Genomic DNA, 16,207 nt, shown 5'->3' with positions numbered 1-16,207 from the left:
ACTATACCCAAAAATCAGCATCAGACACAATGTCCACAACATCTGGTGTGAACGCCCTTCACTGGTACTCGGATAGCCCTAGCCAAAGTGAACCAGCTAATTGACCCTGTACCACCAGGATCCTCTCCTCCCTGTCATGAGTTACCATGCAGGCAAACGTGGGTCGATGTTTAGATATCAGAGGAGGTAAAGTAAAAGTACAGAACCTTCTCTTGGAGGTCCCCTTACTACATATAGGAATCCCCACACTGAGGGGCAAAAGTTAAGGATCTAGAAGCTTCATCTTAATGCAGAAATAAGGGTACAACATAAATGTGAGCAGTGATTGACCGAGTTAAATGCTAATAAGTTCAGTGTTGTATATTCTTTATGATAAAATTAACTGTCCTATTACATAGATATCATTGTCATTTTATTCATACTTTTGAACTCCAATAACTGTAAATTATGTTCAAAAATTAAACATTAAGTTACAAGCCAATCATGCATATGTACCAAAGAATTTGAATGATACACGAGTTATGATGATTATCTCCCATGTCATAAAGTATCACTATTATTAATAAACTGTTACTTCTTCATAAAAATGTTTCCCAATATTTACTTTGTTATATTCTACCTTTTTCTGACTGTGCACAACACCTTGATTCACATAAACAGGCATACTATATTTTTTAGCATTTTCTTACCATCTAGGATACATTTGATCAGATTATATTACTTTATTATAGATTAAGTTTCATTACTCATGGTTAAAATGTTATGTACTATAATGCAGCTAAGTAGTTGAATAGAAGTAAAAATATAAAACATTCCAATATGGTTATGTGTATAGCCAAAACAATATATTATATGTTGGTTATGTATCATTTTCAACTGGCTACACAAAATTCGATTACAAAGCCTACTTATTTTTATTTCACTATATATAACTATGGACTTATTGCTGCTTTCTAGTTTTATACACAAATGTGGAAAACACAGTCCATATTTCTACTATGTACCTTTAGTAACAGTCTGTGCTCAAAAGCTTTATTTTTAATGAATCTACTATCGAAAGTACTGTTGTTAATGTTATACAACCTACCCTGCTGCAGTAACTAGTACTAATATTAAAACAATAAGTACTACCACAGTACAAGTGGTACTACTTCTGGTATTAGTCGTGCTACTTTGTAGTACAAGTATTGACAGTAGTACTACATAAGTTAGTACTCACTGGTAGTCATACTACCAGAAGCAATAGTATTAATATGTACTTTAGTGTTAATTATTACTGATAACGATACTAAGTATTAGTAATAATGTTATTACTACGAATTAGGTATGAGCATTGCAGTAAAATTAAACTGAAAGCGCTACCTGTATATCCGTTTAACCAAAACTGGTACACTTCTGGGTCAACAAGCATGTTGTTCCCCACAAATACATCAACTTCAGCAAACATTCTTCAAAGTACGTTACATGTAAAACAAATTCACGAGATAATTTACGACAATCACCAACCTTCTGACAAGCCAATAAGTAATGTTTAATAATCGTATCTTTTTTTACTTGAAATTAGCCCTCTGGTGTAATAATTTCGACCTAGATTGTTATTTTTTATATTAAGTGGTGAAAAATAATAAAATCTTTCTCTGTGATTTATTTTCTGCTAATTCCAGAACGAGTATGACGAGTTTAGTTTACGAGAACACGAATAAAACATATTTGAAACCTCCTTAATAATCAGCTCTTTATAACCGATAAGAAACAGCCTACTACCAAAGAGTGGCAAAATAATTAGTACATGTATTTGATATTTTTTGTTATGTAGCTACACTTCAGAAGCTGGCGAAGGATGATATAATCTAGTCCTTTACGGATTTTCAAGAATTAGAAGAGTGTACAGACAGGTTTTCTTCGATTATCGCCCTCACTGATGTTCATTTTTCAATGTGCTTGTACATATAGTAGTTTACGATAGTGAGAAATATACCTTTATAAATTGAATTGGAACAACAAGGACATCAAATTAAAAAATGTTTAATTTATCGAGATCTGGCAATAATTGAATGTGTAACTTATGTTGAAATATCAAAGATAAAGGTATAAATTTTTCGAATACAATGTTATTTGTATACAAAACTGTTGTTCTCACTAATATTCTAATTTATCAGTGTCCTTACCTATATGTAGGTCAATCCTTAAATTTAATTTATCTGCCAGAACTATAATTCGCGAGTTAAAAAATTTACATAAAAGATTTTTTGATATTTAAGAATCTTTGAGACAAGTCGTAAAATATCAAATGTAACTGAAGTCATTAAAACAGTCATTAAATGGTCAGCTACTCTCGTGTGATAATTAAACGTGTTGAATCCAGTTCTTACATCAATCAAAGATGAAAGAAAACTTGTTTGGACACACCTATAAAAATAAACATAAAAATTTAATTTATGATAACAGTACATTAGTACTATACAGAGAAAATATATGAAAAGACATATATAAAATAATTTTATAAAATACAGTTATCCAATATTTGTTTTACTGTGTATAAATCAGAATAATAAACTAAAACCTCAGATACAATAATAAAGGAACTATATATGTAATTACTAGTGTATAGTTTACACTATAGTGTACAAAGGCATACGAGAATAAACTCACTTATTATCCCACCTTAAAACTAAAAGAAATCACACACAAAATAATCTATTAAAATTATTAAATAATCGTATTTAACACACATAATGCACCTATATACGAAAGTATATTACTATGTGTAACTACATTTTTTTAAAGCTGACATTGTCCCTCCACCGAGTTTACTTTGTACACCTTTTTCTTCTGTTAGCGTGAAATTGGTTTGAGCACATCTTGTTTGAAACTGTGACCAGGGTTTTGCATACATATGATCATTATACATAACATAGTTGGATTCATGGTACAAGAAACGCAAAGAAAATGTTCTGCGTAAATGTACCCTTTCTTGATAATTTTTTTCTGTTTATTGCTTTTATTCGAGTATAACTGCTTCTTCAGATGGCATAACATGAAATTTTAAAAGGATGACACAGGTATATTCTTCATGCACTTATTCGTGAATATCGCACATATCTTTTTTCGTCCATCAGTTTAGTTTTCTGCGAGTATTTGAACATCAATTGACGGAACATAAAGTACCTCCTCCTTTTTATATTTTTTTTCACCTTCTGTTGCCATGCCAGTTAGTAAAGTAAATACCAAGTTAAGAAATTAAAATAAAGGATCGATATTATTATGATTTCAGATGTACGTTTCACTTCACTATAGTAATGGCATTTAGGTCAGTTGTAAATAAAAATGTATTTCAGAACGGCTGGTATGGGTATTGACATGTTTATTGATAAGGAGAGAACAACGTTTCGACCTTTTTTGGTCATCTTCAGATTAAGCGTTGTTACCGCTTGTCAAATACATATGACAGCCGTTCTGTGAAACATTTTTATTTCAAGTTGGTTTCTCGTCACCAACAATTGTAAATAAGCCTGTCATACGTATTTCGCAAGCGGTAACAAGTATTATCTACTATAAAAATAACAACGAACAAAAGTAAATCGTAATAAGGTCAATTTAAGAATGTTCTTAACCATGTATTATGTGAAACTTCCATATTTTCAAAACAAATAATAAATCTGGAATAATACTATAACATAATAAGAAGATAGAAAAATACGACCAATTTTACCAATTTTAGACAAAGGTGAAATCGATATATCCTATAAACAAACTGTGGTATAAGTTTGTCATTCACCATATTCTTTTAACTTACAAAGACTTTAATTACGTTTTAACAGAAAATTAATTTTATGATTCAACTTTTTTTTGTCAAGAGTGACACCAAATCATTCTATTTTGTAGCGCATAATTACAAATATGAATCAATAATTATTCCTGTTGAAAATTACAAAGAGCGCATGATATTTTAAAATTTAAGGAAAAGATAAAAGTACGAAATACTGTTTGAGATTAAATAGAAATAAGGAAAAGTACAAGTATATTAAAGTATACAGCTCAAAATAACTTAAATTATATAATCTGTATGTGAAAAGAAATGAAAGTAATGAATATAGTTTGTTATATTTTTGTAAACAGATAGCGCTACGATGGAAAATTAACATATCAAGAGCCACAAAATTAAAGGTTTTGATCGGAGTAATTTATACTCTTATTCATTGTCAGTTGTTTTTTTTTGTGTTTTTTTTTTGTCATTTTGACAAAAATTCAAGTTTTTATTTTTTCCCAAATCCTTGAAAGGTTTAAGCATTATAATAAAAAAAAAATCGCAAACTCTTCATCTCGTATAATATTAATTAACAGGAATTTAACTCAATTGGCAAAATTGGTTTCGTTATGTCAGCCGAAAAAATCGGTCCGGAGGGCAACTCACTCAGGAAGCTGGTACAGTGAATCAGGTCTGTGAGTGCGACTTTGAAGCAATGTTTATAGTTAATAGTTCTGATAAATTTTATTCACTTCGAATTTAATATTTCTGTCTTCTACTGTCTGTTGTTATAAAAAGAAAGACCTGTATCTATACTCTCATATTTGGCTGTTTGTCATTAAGTATCTATCAAATAAATATATAAAAAGCTCTTTAGTTGGTTAGTAATATTTACTGATATTAATGAAAATATAATAAATCATGTAAGTACAGAGATAATAGAAGAGTAAGATTTATATGTCCTACATACTATATTAAATTTTCTGTGACCAGAGTGTCAATATGAAGGCATAGAACTTTACGCTGTACACAAGATTATTAGTTATAATGACTTGTGTTCCATTGCTATTATTTGATAGCCATATTACCATAGTATTATTATTAGTATTTCTTACTTCCAAAGATCAAAGAAAAGTGACATTAAAAATATTATTTGGCTGTCCATAAATTTAAAAAAATAAACTTTTAAAGTAGCTTTTATGAGAATTATGTAGTGCCATTACTGGAATTTCAGTGTGTATTAATTATACAGCGAGCAATTAGCATTCATTGTATATCTGAGTTTACGAGACAAACATTTAAAGTTATAGGTATGATGTGGTCTGTGCCAAGTATTAGTTATGTATTTGTGTAAACTTTAAGTGCTTATTCCTATAACTTTGAATAGCTTTTTACACTGTTATGCATTTTTCTAAATAATACACACTCAAACAGATATAAATGTTAACATCATTTTTATTCATGTCGATTTCTCAAAGTAGGAAGAAAATTGTGATAATGATTAGTTATAGTAAACACTATGTTATTTCAGTGGAATGTGGAAAATGATATTAATACCTGCTTTATAAAAGTTTATTTTTTCTTTAACTATTTAATAAAACCAGCTTAGTTTTTTCTAATTTAAGAACATGACTCAAAATCTATTATAAGTGTTATAAATACTGGATTCTGGATTTTGTGAATTAATAATTTAGTTGTTAGATTTGTAAAAAAGATTACTTTAGAATTTTACAAATGTTTTAAGTGTGATGTTAATAGTATAAGGTAGATTGTTAATTTTAAAAATAACCAAGCAGTGATTAAAAAAATACTTAGAATGATTTTTTATGAAGGATACCAGGACAAAGTATTCATAAGTATCATCATTTCATACATAAAGGTAGATTTTTAATGTACCAGTACCAAAATAATTTATAAAGACCATGAATAAAAAAAACTAACAAAATACTGAATAATATAAACTATAGGTGTGATCATTGAAATAATCTTAGTTTCTGGCATTTATACAACTACAAGTGAACATTTTTCTATGCTCTGTTACCTTACATTTTATTAAGTTAGCAGTTAAAGTGTTCATGATTGGAGTGTTATCATATCATTCATAAAAGCATTATGTGCTATAACAAATTTTATGTAAATAATGAAATGTACTTTTAATTTTCAGTTCAAGAATTAAGACATCAACTAGACAACTGGTTGAGTGCTGTCGGATCAGCCTCTCACTTCCCTGCTAGAGCAATCATTGTCCCGTAAGTATAATTGTTGTGTGAAAAATGATACATTATTTATTACACTAACCATATTGGGCATGGTATATCTATGTGTGTTTGAATGGATGTTTAGTTAAGTGTACCTCTTTGTTTATTTTTGTTTTGTTTTTGGTTTAACTATCATATTTTTCAACAAATCTGTGTTCTGTTCTTAAGATATGAACTGTAAAAGGGGTTTGGTTGTCTATTTTTGGGATCTGTCTTTATGTGGGAAGTTCTGAAGCAGTTTTATATTGTTTGCATTTGCATAACACGTGTTGCAGGATGTGCATGTGTTTGTAAAAAATAAAATTGGAAGCTCGATGAAGGTTCTTTCAGTGTTTTACCAGATTATTATGTTATGTTGATTATTAATTTTGATTCTTTAATTGCTTTGCAACTTTTTGCTAAAATGTGCTGTTTATTCAACATATTTATATACTGTAGAGATGTTTTTGTTTTATATTGTTTTTGTGATTTGAAAATATTATTGATGTAATGCTTGGGTATCAGTTTTGCGATAGTAGTTTTTAAGATCTTTTTTACAGTTTGAACGACATTAGCTGTAGAGCTGTTTCAATTTGTTCTCTTCAGTTCTCCTATTATTGTCCCCTTCTGACATTGTCAGCTATTGAGGATTTTCTCTTTGTTTTTATAATATATCAGAACAAAATCAAGGCTTTTATCTCTAGAATAATATTATAAGCTTTAGTAAGATCATCTCGTAGCCCTTTCTTCTTAAGAGAAAATCTAAAGATCACAACCTCTCTCTGCAACATAACCCATCAAATCTAAGAATGATCCTAATAAATCTCCCATGAGGAAGGCAATATCCTGTCATAGATAAGAGGACCAAAACTGTACCTAGTATTTGAAATGAAGCCTAACCAATTATTTATATGAAGAAATAATTACCTGTTTTGTTGTCTAATCAACATGTCCATAAGTACACCCTGAAGTTTTAATACCTTTACTACTAGAAACACAGCACTGCTTCAATGGCTTGAGTGACTTTTCCACCATGATGCTGAAATATTTTTTATTCACATCATTGAGTGGGCTTATATCCATATTATATTAATAGTGTGATCCAAATTATGACAACCCAAATACATTACTTCAAACTTATAGTTAAAGGTTATTTGCCAAATATTTGTGAAACTTGTTGATTAATAAAAATCATTCCATAATTCATCAGTATCCTTAATACAACTAGAAGTACCTAATATTTTAATGTCATAAATAAGCTTTTCAAATATATGAATTAATCCTCTAACAACATTATAATGTAAATAAGAGAAAGCAAAGGCCCAACCACTGGTACTTCAGATGGTCAATTAGCAACAAGGGTTCAGTTTGACAGAATCATATTAACAATAAGCTTTACTTTTTAGCCATCCAATGACCCTGTAGGTCAATAAACTAATCTTTCTCTAACCCTTATAGGTGAGAATTTCATAGCTATCCTTTCGATTATCAAATTTTTTTTTAAAAAGTAAATGCGTCAAGCCTACACCCTTTCCATCAATTTGCTTAAGTAAATCCTTTTTAGTTTCAATCTGATCAAAAACACCTAGATGTGAAGAAAAAAAAGGTGTGGCCAAAAAAGGATTCAACATGTGACTTAAAGTAATAAGATTAAGGTTGGTGGCCAAACTGGTAGCTACATTTATAGCAATGATAATAATTTTATGACAAATATTCATTCATTAGTTAGCCAGGCTGCATTTTGTGTTTAACTTTGGGTAAGATGGTCATTTGGTGTATGGTGGTTTATCTCATGTTTGAGATCAGTGGCAATTTTCCTTCTGTCCCAAAGGCTGTATGAATAAACAAAGATACTTAACATCAATGTCATTGAGCTTAGGTGTTCTTCCTCTTCCAATTTTCAGATTTATCTGTCTTGGTCTCATGATCTAGGATGTGCTTGATAGTATTTGGGAAACATTTCAAGTCCACAGCAGTTTGTCCGAGTCCAACCAGCATCATGTAAAGCTTTTATGAGAACACTCTGCTCTACTGACAATTCTCTATGATTTTTGGGGCATGTAATGATTACAAAACTTAATATATAGTGTTAAATGCTGTTTTTATCAAGGTTTAATTGTGAAGTGCTATTAAACTGATTACTTCTACCATATACTAGCTTCTTACTGTATAGTTAAAATACTGCATGGGGTATCATGACAGTTATTTCAAACCCTAAATTTGATCAGTATGTTTAGTGAAGTAGAACCCTTATGACATGCTCTTGGTACAATTATATTGGAATTCTAAAGAGTGACAAGTATTGTTACCTGGTTATTCAGTTGTCAACAGGGATCAGTGAAGTATTACCAATAATGTTGAAATTATAATTTTATAATGGCATGGAAGAATTAGCCCCATAAAATGGAAAGAATGACAAACTATTTTTTGTTCTGACATCTTTCCACAGTACTGTATATCTTCACAAAAGCTGGCATGTGTTTAATATGTTCATAAAAAAAATCAGAATTATTAATGAAGTATTTCTGCTGAAAATTTGTAGGTCAATTTATAAAGTCTATTGTTTCAGTATGAGTGCAGGATGATTTTCATGTTATGAGTAATATTTCACTTTGTTTTAATATTTTCATACTTTATTTGTGAAACCTCTAGAATCTCTGAAATGTATATCAAATGTGGTTTTGCAGATTCAAAGCTTACATTCCCTTTGTTATTTTTTTTCTCTAACACTAACTGTAGTGAATTCACAAAGGAGCATTGAAATAAAAGGTTGATAAATATAAAATAAAATGAACAATATATTTTTTTTGTAATGAATAATTTTACTACATTGTTAAGCTTTTCACTTTCATTTTTATTGTTTTATTACCTATACTGCCCCCCAGTGGCTCAGCGGTATGTCTGCGGACTTACAACGCTAAAAACCGGGTTTCAATACCTGTGGTGGGCAGAGCACAGATAGCCCTTTGTGTAGCTTTGTGCTGAATTCAAAACAACAACAATTACCTATACTTTCTACTATTTTCTTCCTTCTAAAGTAATTTCACATAGAGGTAAGATAAATCTAAGAATTCATGAACCCTGCAAACATGAATTTTGGAACATAAGAAAATATATCAGGCATTAGAATAGAATATGTCAAGATTACTAAATGTTATCTAATGTTACAACTATGCTACAAATTGTTTTTAAAAAATTCCATTAGATGCTTGGATGTGAACAAATAACCAGAGATAAAAAAATTGAGGCCAACTGTCTAATTTGTCTGCTGAAAAGAAATAACTAACAACATTTATGTTGAGAAATAAAAGTTGTTTCAAACTTGTCCATCAAATTTATATAAATAATATGCTTACATTTGTGTGCCCAGAACTTTTCTCACAAATATTTCTATCAAATGCTATGACTCTCATATTGTTAGAAAAGCCTTTTGTGAGAAGTCCAGATTGCTTGTTGATATTTCTCGCCTCCTTGAGATATTTATGATATTCTCAATAGGTGGCTACAGCATCTCATCCATGTAGTCTATACTTTATTAGATGTAACTTCACATCAACTCTTTTAAGTGTTCTATCACCAAATTCAACACCTTTCTCTCTTTCTCTGGCTCTTCACTTCTGTCATCCATTGGTGGAGTTCATGCAAATTGTCATAGGGACTACCCCACCTTTGTCACACATTTTCTTCATCTTCTAATCATTCCTTGTTTTGAATATTGACTTTTTTCTGTTGTTATTATACATACCCCTTACTGCTGCTGAATGAGTAAGTTCTTTTATGTATCTTACCTTTACAACTATTTCTACACCTATAGAATCTACTCAGTGGTGCCTGTCCAGGTGTACTTAACTTTTGAACCATGTCTTGTAACTTTTAAAGCTCTGTAATGGTCACTGATGAGATGGAGTTCTCCACAAAACAACTTGAGGGTTCATTTGATATATTGCATCATATTTAAGGTCCATTCCAGACTGTACCAACTCATGAACTACCATGAGTGTAGCAGTTTCAAGATTTCTGCCTTCTCCTCTGGTCCTAGTTAAATAAATTGAATAAATAGGATTTTCTTGATCACCCACTGTACATTCTTAAGGAGTTGCATTCCTCTGGATTCTCCACAATGTTGATTTCTCCCTCTCTTTCACTGGATTACAGGAGTTCTTTACACTTACTGCCATTGCTAATGGGGTTGTGTACCATGGAGCCTTCCTTCTCAGTGTGACCACTTCCATTCAGTTGAGAGTAGGGTGGTGACTTTTTGTCCAACTGTGGACTGGAAGAGAAATACCCAATGCCACCTTGGTTTGAACTGGATGAATCCACCATAAATAGTTTGCCCCTCAAGCTGGCTTTCTTCCATTCTACCATCATCTGGATGTTGGCTCCCAGGTGATCTTGTGTGGGATCATTGTAAGACCAGCCAACATGTGGTTGACAGAAGCCCTTCTCCTCCTATGGATAGGACAAAAAATTCCTGACATTGCCTGATTTTGAACTTGCTGACCCACTACCATATTTGCATTCCCTCTTTCTATCAATGTCTAGTTGTTGGGCTCCTGGGTGACCTGATGTTGGTTGTGTACTAAGTCTGCACATGTGCCCTGCCTGGGTTGTTAGAACAGAAGTTGGTTTTCCTTTCTGCTTCCTGAAAAGTGATCTTCTTATATGGTACATTACCTATTTTCACATAAATAGCTATTCTCATTCAGTGCTGCACTATATGTAAAAATAAAGTTTGTGCATACCACAAATTGCCTTCTATCCTCCCTCTGTTGGATTAACTGAATCCAATGGGTCTCTAATGCAAAACACCATGCATCATCCCTTCACCAAAAAGTGTGCAACATACTCTCATGACATGTGATTCCCTCTATACAATTCTACCAAACTATCACTTTTCATTAGGCAATACTTGTGTTAAACATTTTTTCTTTTGGTTCTCTTAATATAAATCAGGATTTTAATAGCTTAATTTTCAAAATAGGATTTAATCTTTTTTTCTTTACATTTAAAGAAATCTTTTAATTTCATTTCATTTCTCAACCTTTACTATGTTCTCACACTTTCATATTTAACATCAAACTCTTTTATTTGATTTAAATATTTCTACCTTGAATTTTAAGGCTCATTCATGTTCCCATTTCAGGTGTTATACCTCTAGCACTATTTTCACAGACTGTAGCTGGGAGAGACCTGTTGTTGTATTCCTCTGCTATTATCTATAGTGAGATTGATCATCATATGGGTAAGCCTTCTTCTCCTGAACTTATCCCACTGATATTTCTGAATAATCCAAACCTGTTCAGGCTGATAAAAATTTTGACATGTTTTTCCCCACTCCTCCTGCAGAATCAGCTAGGCCTATTATGACATTTTAACATGATTTCTCAGGAATGTTTTATCCAATTTCCTGTTTTTCTATAATTTTTTATTAATGTCACATTGGCTCATTTGTCATTATCGGCTCTAGCTTTTCAGTGATTTCACTGTAGTTGGGATTTTTTTTTTTGTGATTGTTTTTTTTACAGGTACACTTGCTGCCTATCTCATGTTGGGATTTCTGTATTGTTTCTTTGGTCATGTTTTAAATCAAGTATCTGAGATTTTGCAATCTTGTGTGTAATCTGTATGTCAACATTCAACCCTTTTCTCTTTGATTGCATGTTTATTGCAGTTGGAGCTATAACATGCCTTTATTCAATGTAGAAAAATTGTAACTTTCCTTCCTCAGGGGCAAGTGACAATTGTATGTAAACATGCCAATCAACATGTGGTTATATGAAAAGTGAGACTGTGTTCCTAAAAATGACATTAATTAAAAAAGCATTGTATATGATGTATACCATTATAGAAAACAAAGAGAGAGAATAGTCTTGAAATATACCACTTACAGGATAGGCCCTAATGTGGCCAGGTGGTTAGGGTGCTTGACTTTCAATCTAAAGGTCACAGGTTTGAATTCCCATGCCACCAAATATGTTCACTCTTTCAGCTGTGGAGGCATTATAATGTGATGGTGAATTCTATTGTTAAAAGAGTAGCCCAATAATTGGTGATAAGTGGTGAAGACTAGCTGCCTTTCCACTTTTCTTTCAATGCTAAATTAGGGACAGTTAGTGCAAAAGGCTCTTATGTAGGTTTGGGTAAAATTCAAAATAAAACAAACTCACAAAGTACCACGTGTTTGTACAAAAAGTAATTTACAGAAGAGTACAACATAAATTGCATTTAATACCTGAAACAGGCTGTAAATTACTTTTTGCTAAACTGTGAAAATACATTTGAGGTACAGATAATATGAATATATTTGACGTATGTTTTGCTTTTGGTGTCTTTACTGTAGTCTACCTACTGTATGTTCTTGTAATGTGTAACTAAGAATAAAAGAAATTTGTAAAATAATTGTATATATATTTGTATATATTTTTAGTGTGTTATTCTAAAAAAAAATAATTTCATCTTACTTCCCATCAGTACATAAGTTTGCTTTTTATTGATAAACACATAGGAGTTTAACTATTTTCTGCAAGAAGGTAATGATTTTTGAGAGTATTTTGAATTTAACTTATTGAATTGTGATGGGGCTGCCATATATACATGACTTTCGTCCAGAGTGATTACATATTTTTACTTGTTTTATTATTTATTTAAATAATTCTATCAAAAATGCTGGGAATTAGTTTTGAACATAAATCAAAATATATCTTGAATATGAGTTTGGGCATTTATTTGGCCAAAAACATTATAAATCCTCTTACTTACAATGCAGCTTCAGCCACTGTCTACTGCTTTTAAAGTTGGCTTTCCCGTATCTATACTTCTACAAATAGAAAGTCATTTCTTAGAGATTTCAGTAATTTTATGATGCACAGTCATAAAACATATGGATATGTAAATATGGTAATATTAATAACTGTATAAAAATTCAAATTGATTAATCATTAATTAATATTTTTCCAGTCATGCTGGATACCAGTACTGTGGTGCATGTGCTGCTTATGCGTACAAGCAAGTTAAACCTTCAGTTGTGTAAGTATTTAAATTTATTTTAAAAGGTATGTAAGTTATGTTTTTTATGGACCCAGAAATTATAAATTATTTTAGGACTCCTTAAGACGTGATAGAAAATGTAATTTAAAAAGTAATGCTTGTCTGCCATAATACAATTTCTTTAGATATACCAACAATAATCAAGCAATCACAGAAGATTATCAGTCATGACATACAGTTGTGTAACAGGCAGGTCAGGTAGGCTAGTCATTGGAGTTTAGACTGTTACTTCCAGTCACAACTTTATGTTAATTGAAAATGTAGTGGTGAGCAAAGCACATGAGCACTAACTTGAGGAATTTACAGTTAAAGTGAAGAATTTGACTATGAGACTAAGTTTCACGTAATAAGACACCTTTAATAAGCTTTATAGCATGTTCTCTGTTATAACTGATTTGGTAGAAAAAATGAATGAACTAAGAAAACACTTGCAGTATAACTAACAAACGTTCTTTAAGTGCGTTTTCAATAACATTACTAAGCATTGCACTAATCAGATCAGCTATATTTTGATCATGTTATTCAATGCTAAGAAAGCTGCTAGCAATAAGGTACCTACAAAGAGCTTATTCGAGAAAAGTTGGGTATATTCATCATAAAGATGGTTACGATTCCTTTATCAGCCTTGTAAAGTCTGCTGGCAATAGCTGCAACTGCTCAAGGCTACTGGTTGATGACAACAAATTCAACTCAATGACAACAACTACAATTGACTTTCAAGTCTCAAACTTAAGTTTTTATAGAAACTCTTTCTGGTATTATTACAATCTTCTAAATAATGTACACAACTACCCATAAGTAGATCTGACACTGAACTGGTTGTTTTTCCTTGATTGTTTCACATTTCTCAAAGCCAGAACTAAAACCACTTGCTTATTGGTTGTAGATAAAGTTGGTAAATTGACAGCCTTCTTACTTGTATCCATATACACACTTTTTGAAATTGATACTGCATTGAACTTTTTATTTTCTTTCTTGGCAACTTTGTTCAAGATAATGTAAACATTTGCTGTAGTTTCCTCACTGCTGTGATGGTACCAGACTGTAGATAAGTCTATTTTCCTGTCTCTCTCGTGAGGCTTTCATAACCCTTCTTGTGACCTTAATAGTGTTGCTTGTAGTTGGCATAAACAAGAACATTTTTCAGTATATCTCTCTTCTTAGGCAATTGCTGTTATATAATCTTTTTTTATGTGTTTGTGAACATATATCACACTTTTCCTTACTGCATGTATTTGCTCAGCATTTGAAACATTTGAAATGCCAAGAAATGCTGCAAATGCTTCAGTTGTGCATTTATGTATACAGATGTCACAACTATTGAAATGTTCTATATCTGCATAAAGTGGTGTGTTCTAAAAATTACTAACAAATTTTTATAATTCTTAGATTGTATAAGACAAAAGTAAATGAATCCATATTTGTTTATAATTTGTGCAGAAAATATATGGCTATATGTGAGTGTGTGTGTGTGTGTGTATAAAATAATGAAGATTAATAAATTTCATATTTTGTGATTGGCTATCAAGTATCTTAAGACATCATTGCTTCTCGCTTTGTGTCTGCCACCACCTTCCAAATCATCCTGGTGCAGTTTTACATTAGTTGTTAAAGCAAGCATTTCATAGAAAGGATATAACAGAAAAATGCAGCATCATTGAATTTAGTATTAATAACTGATTAAGTTCCCAAGACAGCAATGTCTTTCCATAAGTAATTCTTTTTTGCCTCTGCCGAAATCCTGTGTATGCTAATTTTATTAATTTGGAGTTGAATGAAATTGCTCACATTAAGCTGAAAGATAGGTGGTTTATGATATTGCATATGGTAAAGGTACACTGAAAGTTTTGAATGATAATGTTCCAACAACTTTATGATACTTATTCACTTCTGTTTTCCATAGCTCTTATAATTATTTTTTTTAGCATTTACTCAAATGATTTAATAGTTTTCAAGAGATTCCTAGTACACACACAGAAAACATTTTTTTTACTTTACTACATGTCCTCTCATTCATCTCATCCACCTCAACTATTGTTTCATAAAATACTAATATTGATTTTTTTCACATATGATTCTCACTAGGTTATTAGTCAAGATGTTGACTTTTAATTTACAGGCTGTAGGATGGACTCCTTTTATTTGCATCATGTTGTTGAATGCTTTTTTTTTTTAAATAACTTCATATATCAGACACAGCACTTCACCTACATTAGTATTTTCATTTAATTCCATGTATGGCTACATACCATATATTCCTGACATCAGCAGAAAAATAACCAACATTTGACAGAAACTAGTAATAAAATATGACATTCCAGTTAATACCAAATTTATTCAAAAACCAGGCACAAAACTAAGGTCTATACTATGTAAAAACTACACTGACAAACACCACACCAACATTATTTATAAAATACAATGTGATAACTGCCACGACTTCTATATTGGAGAAACAAGTAAAAAATTGGAAACCAGATTCAAAGAACACAAAAAGTTACATTCGCATCTTTTTGAACACTGTAAATCAAATAAGCACAACATAACCATAGAAAACACCTAAATATTAAATAAAGAAATAAACATAAACAAATGCAAAATTAAAGAAGCCTTACTTATACAACAACTCAAGCCCAAAATAAACCAATACAAAGGAACACCTTTATACCTATATTAATAAATATAATCAAACATTTAAGCATGCCCTCTACATTCCTACACTCAGTTACACAACTGCCTTCAAACATGTGATCAGCTATCGGTCAGTTACCTCTTTCTTTCTTTGTGAACCTGATGATGACTGAAAAAAGGTCAAAATGTTGTTTGCTCCTCTACATAGTGCTTTCTCTATCCATACCATCTGTTTTTACACGTTTTTCTCTACAAGTGGGTTTTCTTGTCATCACAGAATGAAATATTTTAGTTGTCATGTTTTACCCTATAGTTCACCAGTCCAATATGGCTACTTAACACACAGGTATCAACAGTATGCTAATACAGGAGCTTTCTATCTTTTAGGCAGGGGGAAGCTTACTTTGAGACTTAATCCCTTCCAATCCACCCCTAGATTTTATGAAAATTTGAGTTTTTATTTCTGTAAGATTAACTTTTGGTTAGAGAAAGTTAGGTACCCTTAAAACTACATCATTTTAGATGGGTAAAATAATAACTG

General features: G+C 31.3%; 2 protein-coding genes across 2 annotated transcripts in view; one reads left to right on the top strand and one right to left on the bottom strand.

Annotated features, from left to right (window-relative positions):
* The window catches only part of Fibp (acidic fibroblast growth factor intracellular-binding protein), a 41,589-nt gene extending 40,013 nt beyond the window's left edge, over positions 1 to 1,576 (bottom strand). The window contains exon 1 of the mRNA XM_076462593.1: positions 1,363 to 1,576. Coding sequence (XP_076318708.1) covers positions 1,363 to 1,447 — 85 coding nt within the window. The 5' untranslated portion in view covers positions 1,448 to 1,576. The remainder of the gene's footprint in view (positions 1 to 1,362) is intronic.
* Positions 1,577 to 4,495: 2,919 nt separating this feature from the next.
* Positions 4,496 to 16,207, top strand: part of LOC143229799 (protein MEMO1-like) — a gene marked incomplete at its 5' end in the record, with an annotated part of 32,890 nt that continues 21,178 nt past the window's right edge. The window contains 3 exons of the mRNA XM_076462591.1: positions 4,496 to 4,628; positions 5,913 to 5,997; positions 12,946 to 13,014. Coding sequence (XP_076318706.1) covers positions 4,496 to 4,628; positions 5,913 to 5,997; positions 12,946 to 13,014 — 287 coding nt within the window. The remainder of the gene's footprint in view (positions 4,629 to 5,912; positions 5,998 to 12,945; positions 13,015 to 16,207) is intronic.

The sequence above is a fragment of the Tachypleus tridentatus genome, chromosome 10 (assembly GCF_004210375.1).
Source record: "Tachypleus tridentatus isolate NWPU-2018 chromosome 10, ASM421037v1, whole genome shotgun sequence".
NCBI lineage: Eukaryota > Metazoa > Arthropoda > Merostomata > Xiphosura > Limulidae > Tachypleus > Tachypleus tridentatus.
The sequence above is the reverse complement of the archived record's forward strand: the minus strand, read 5'-3'. Positions and strand labels throughout refer to the sequence as shown.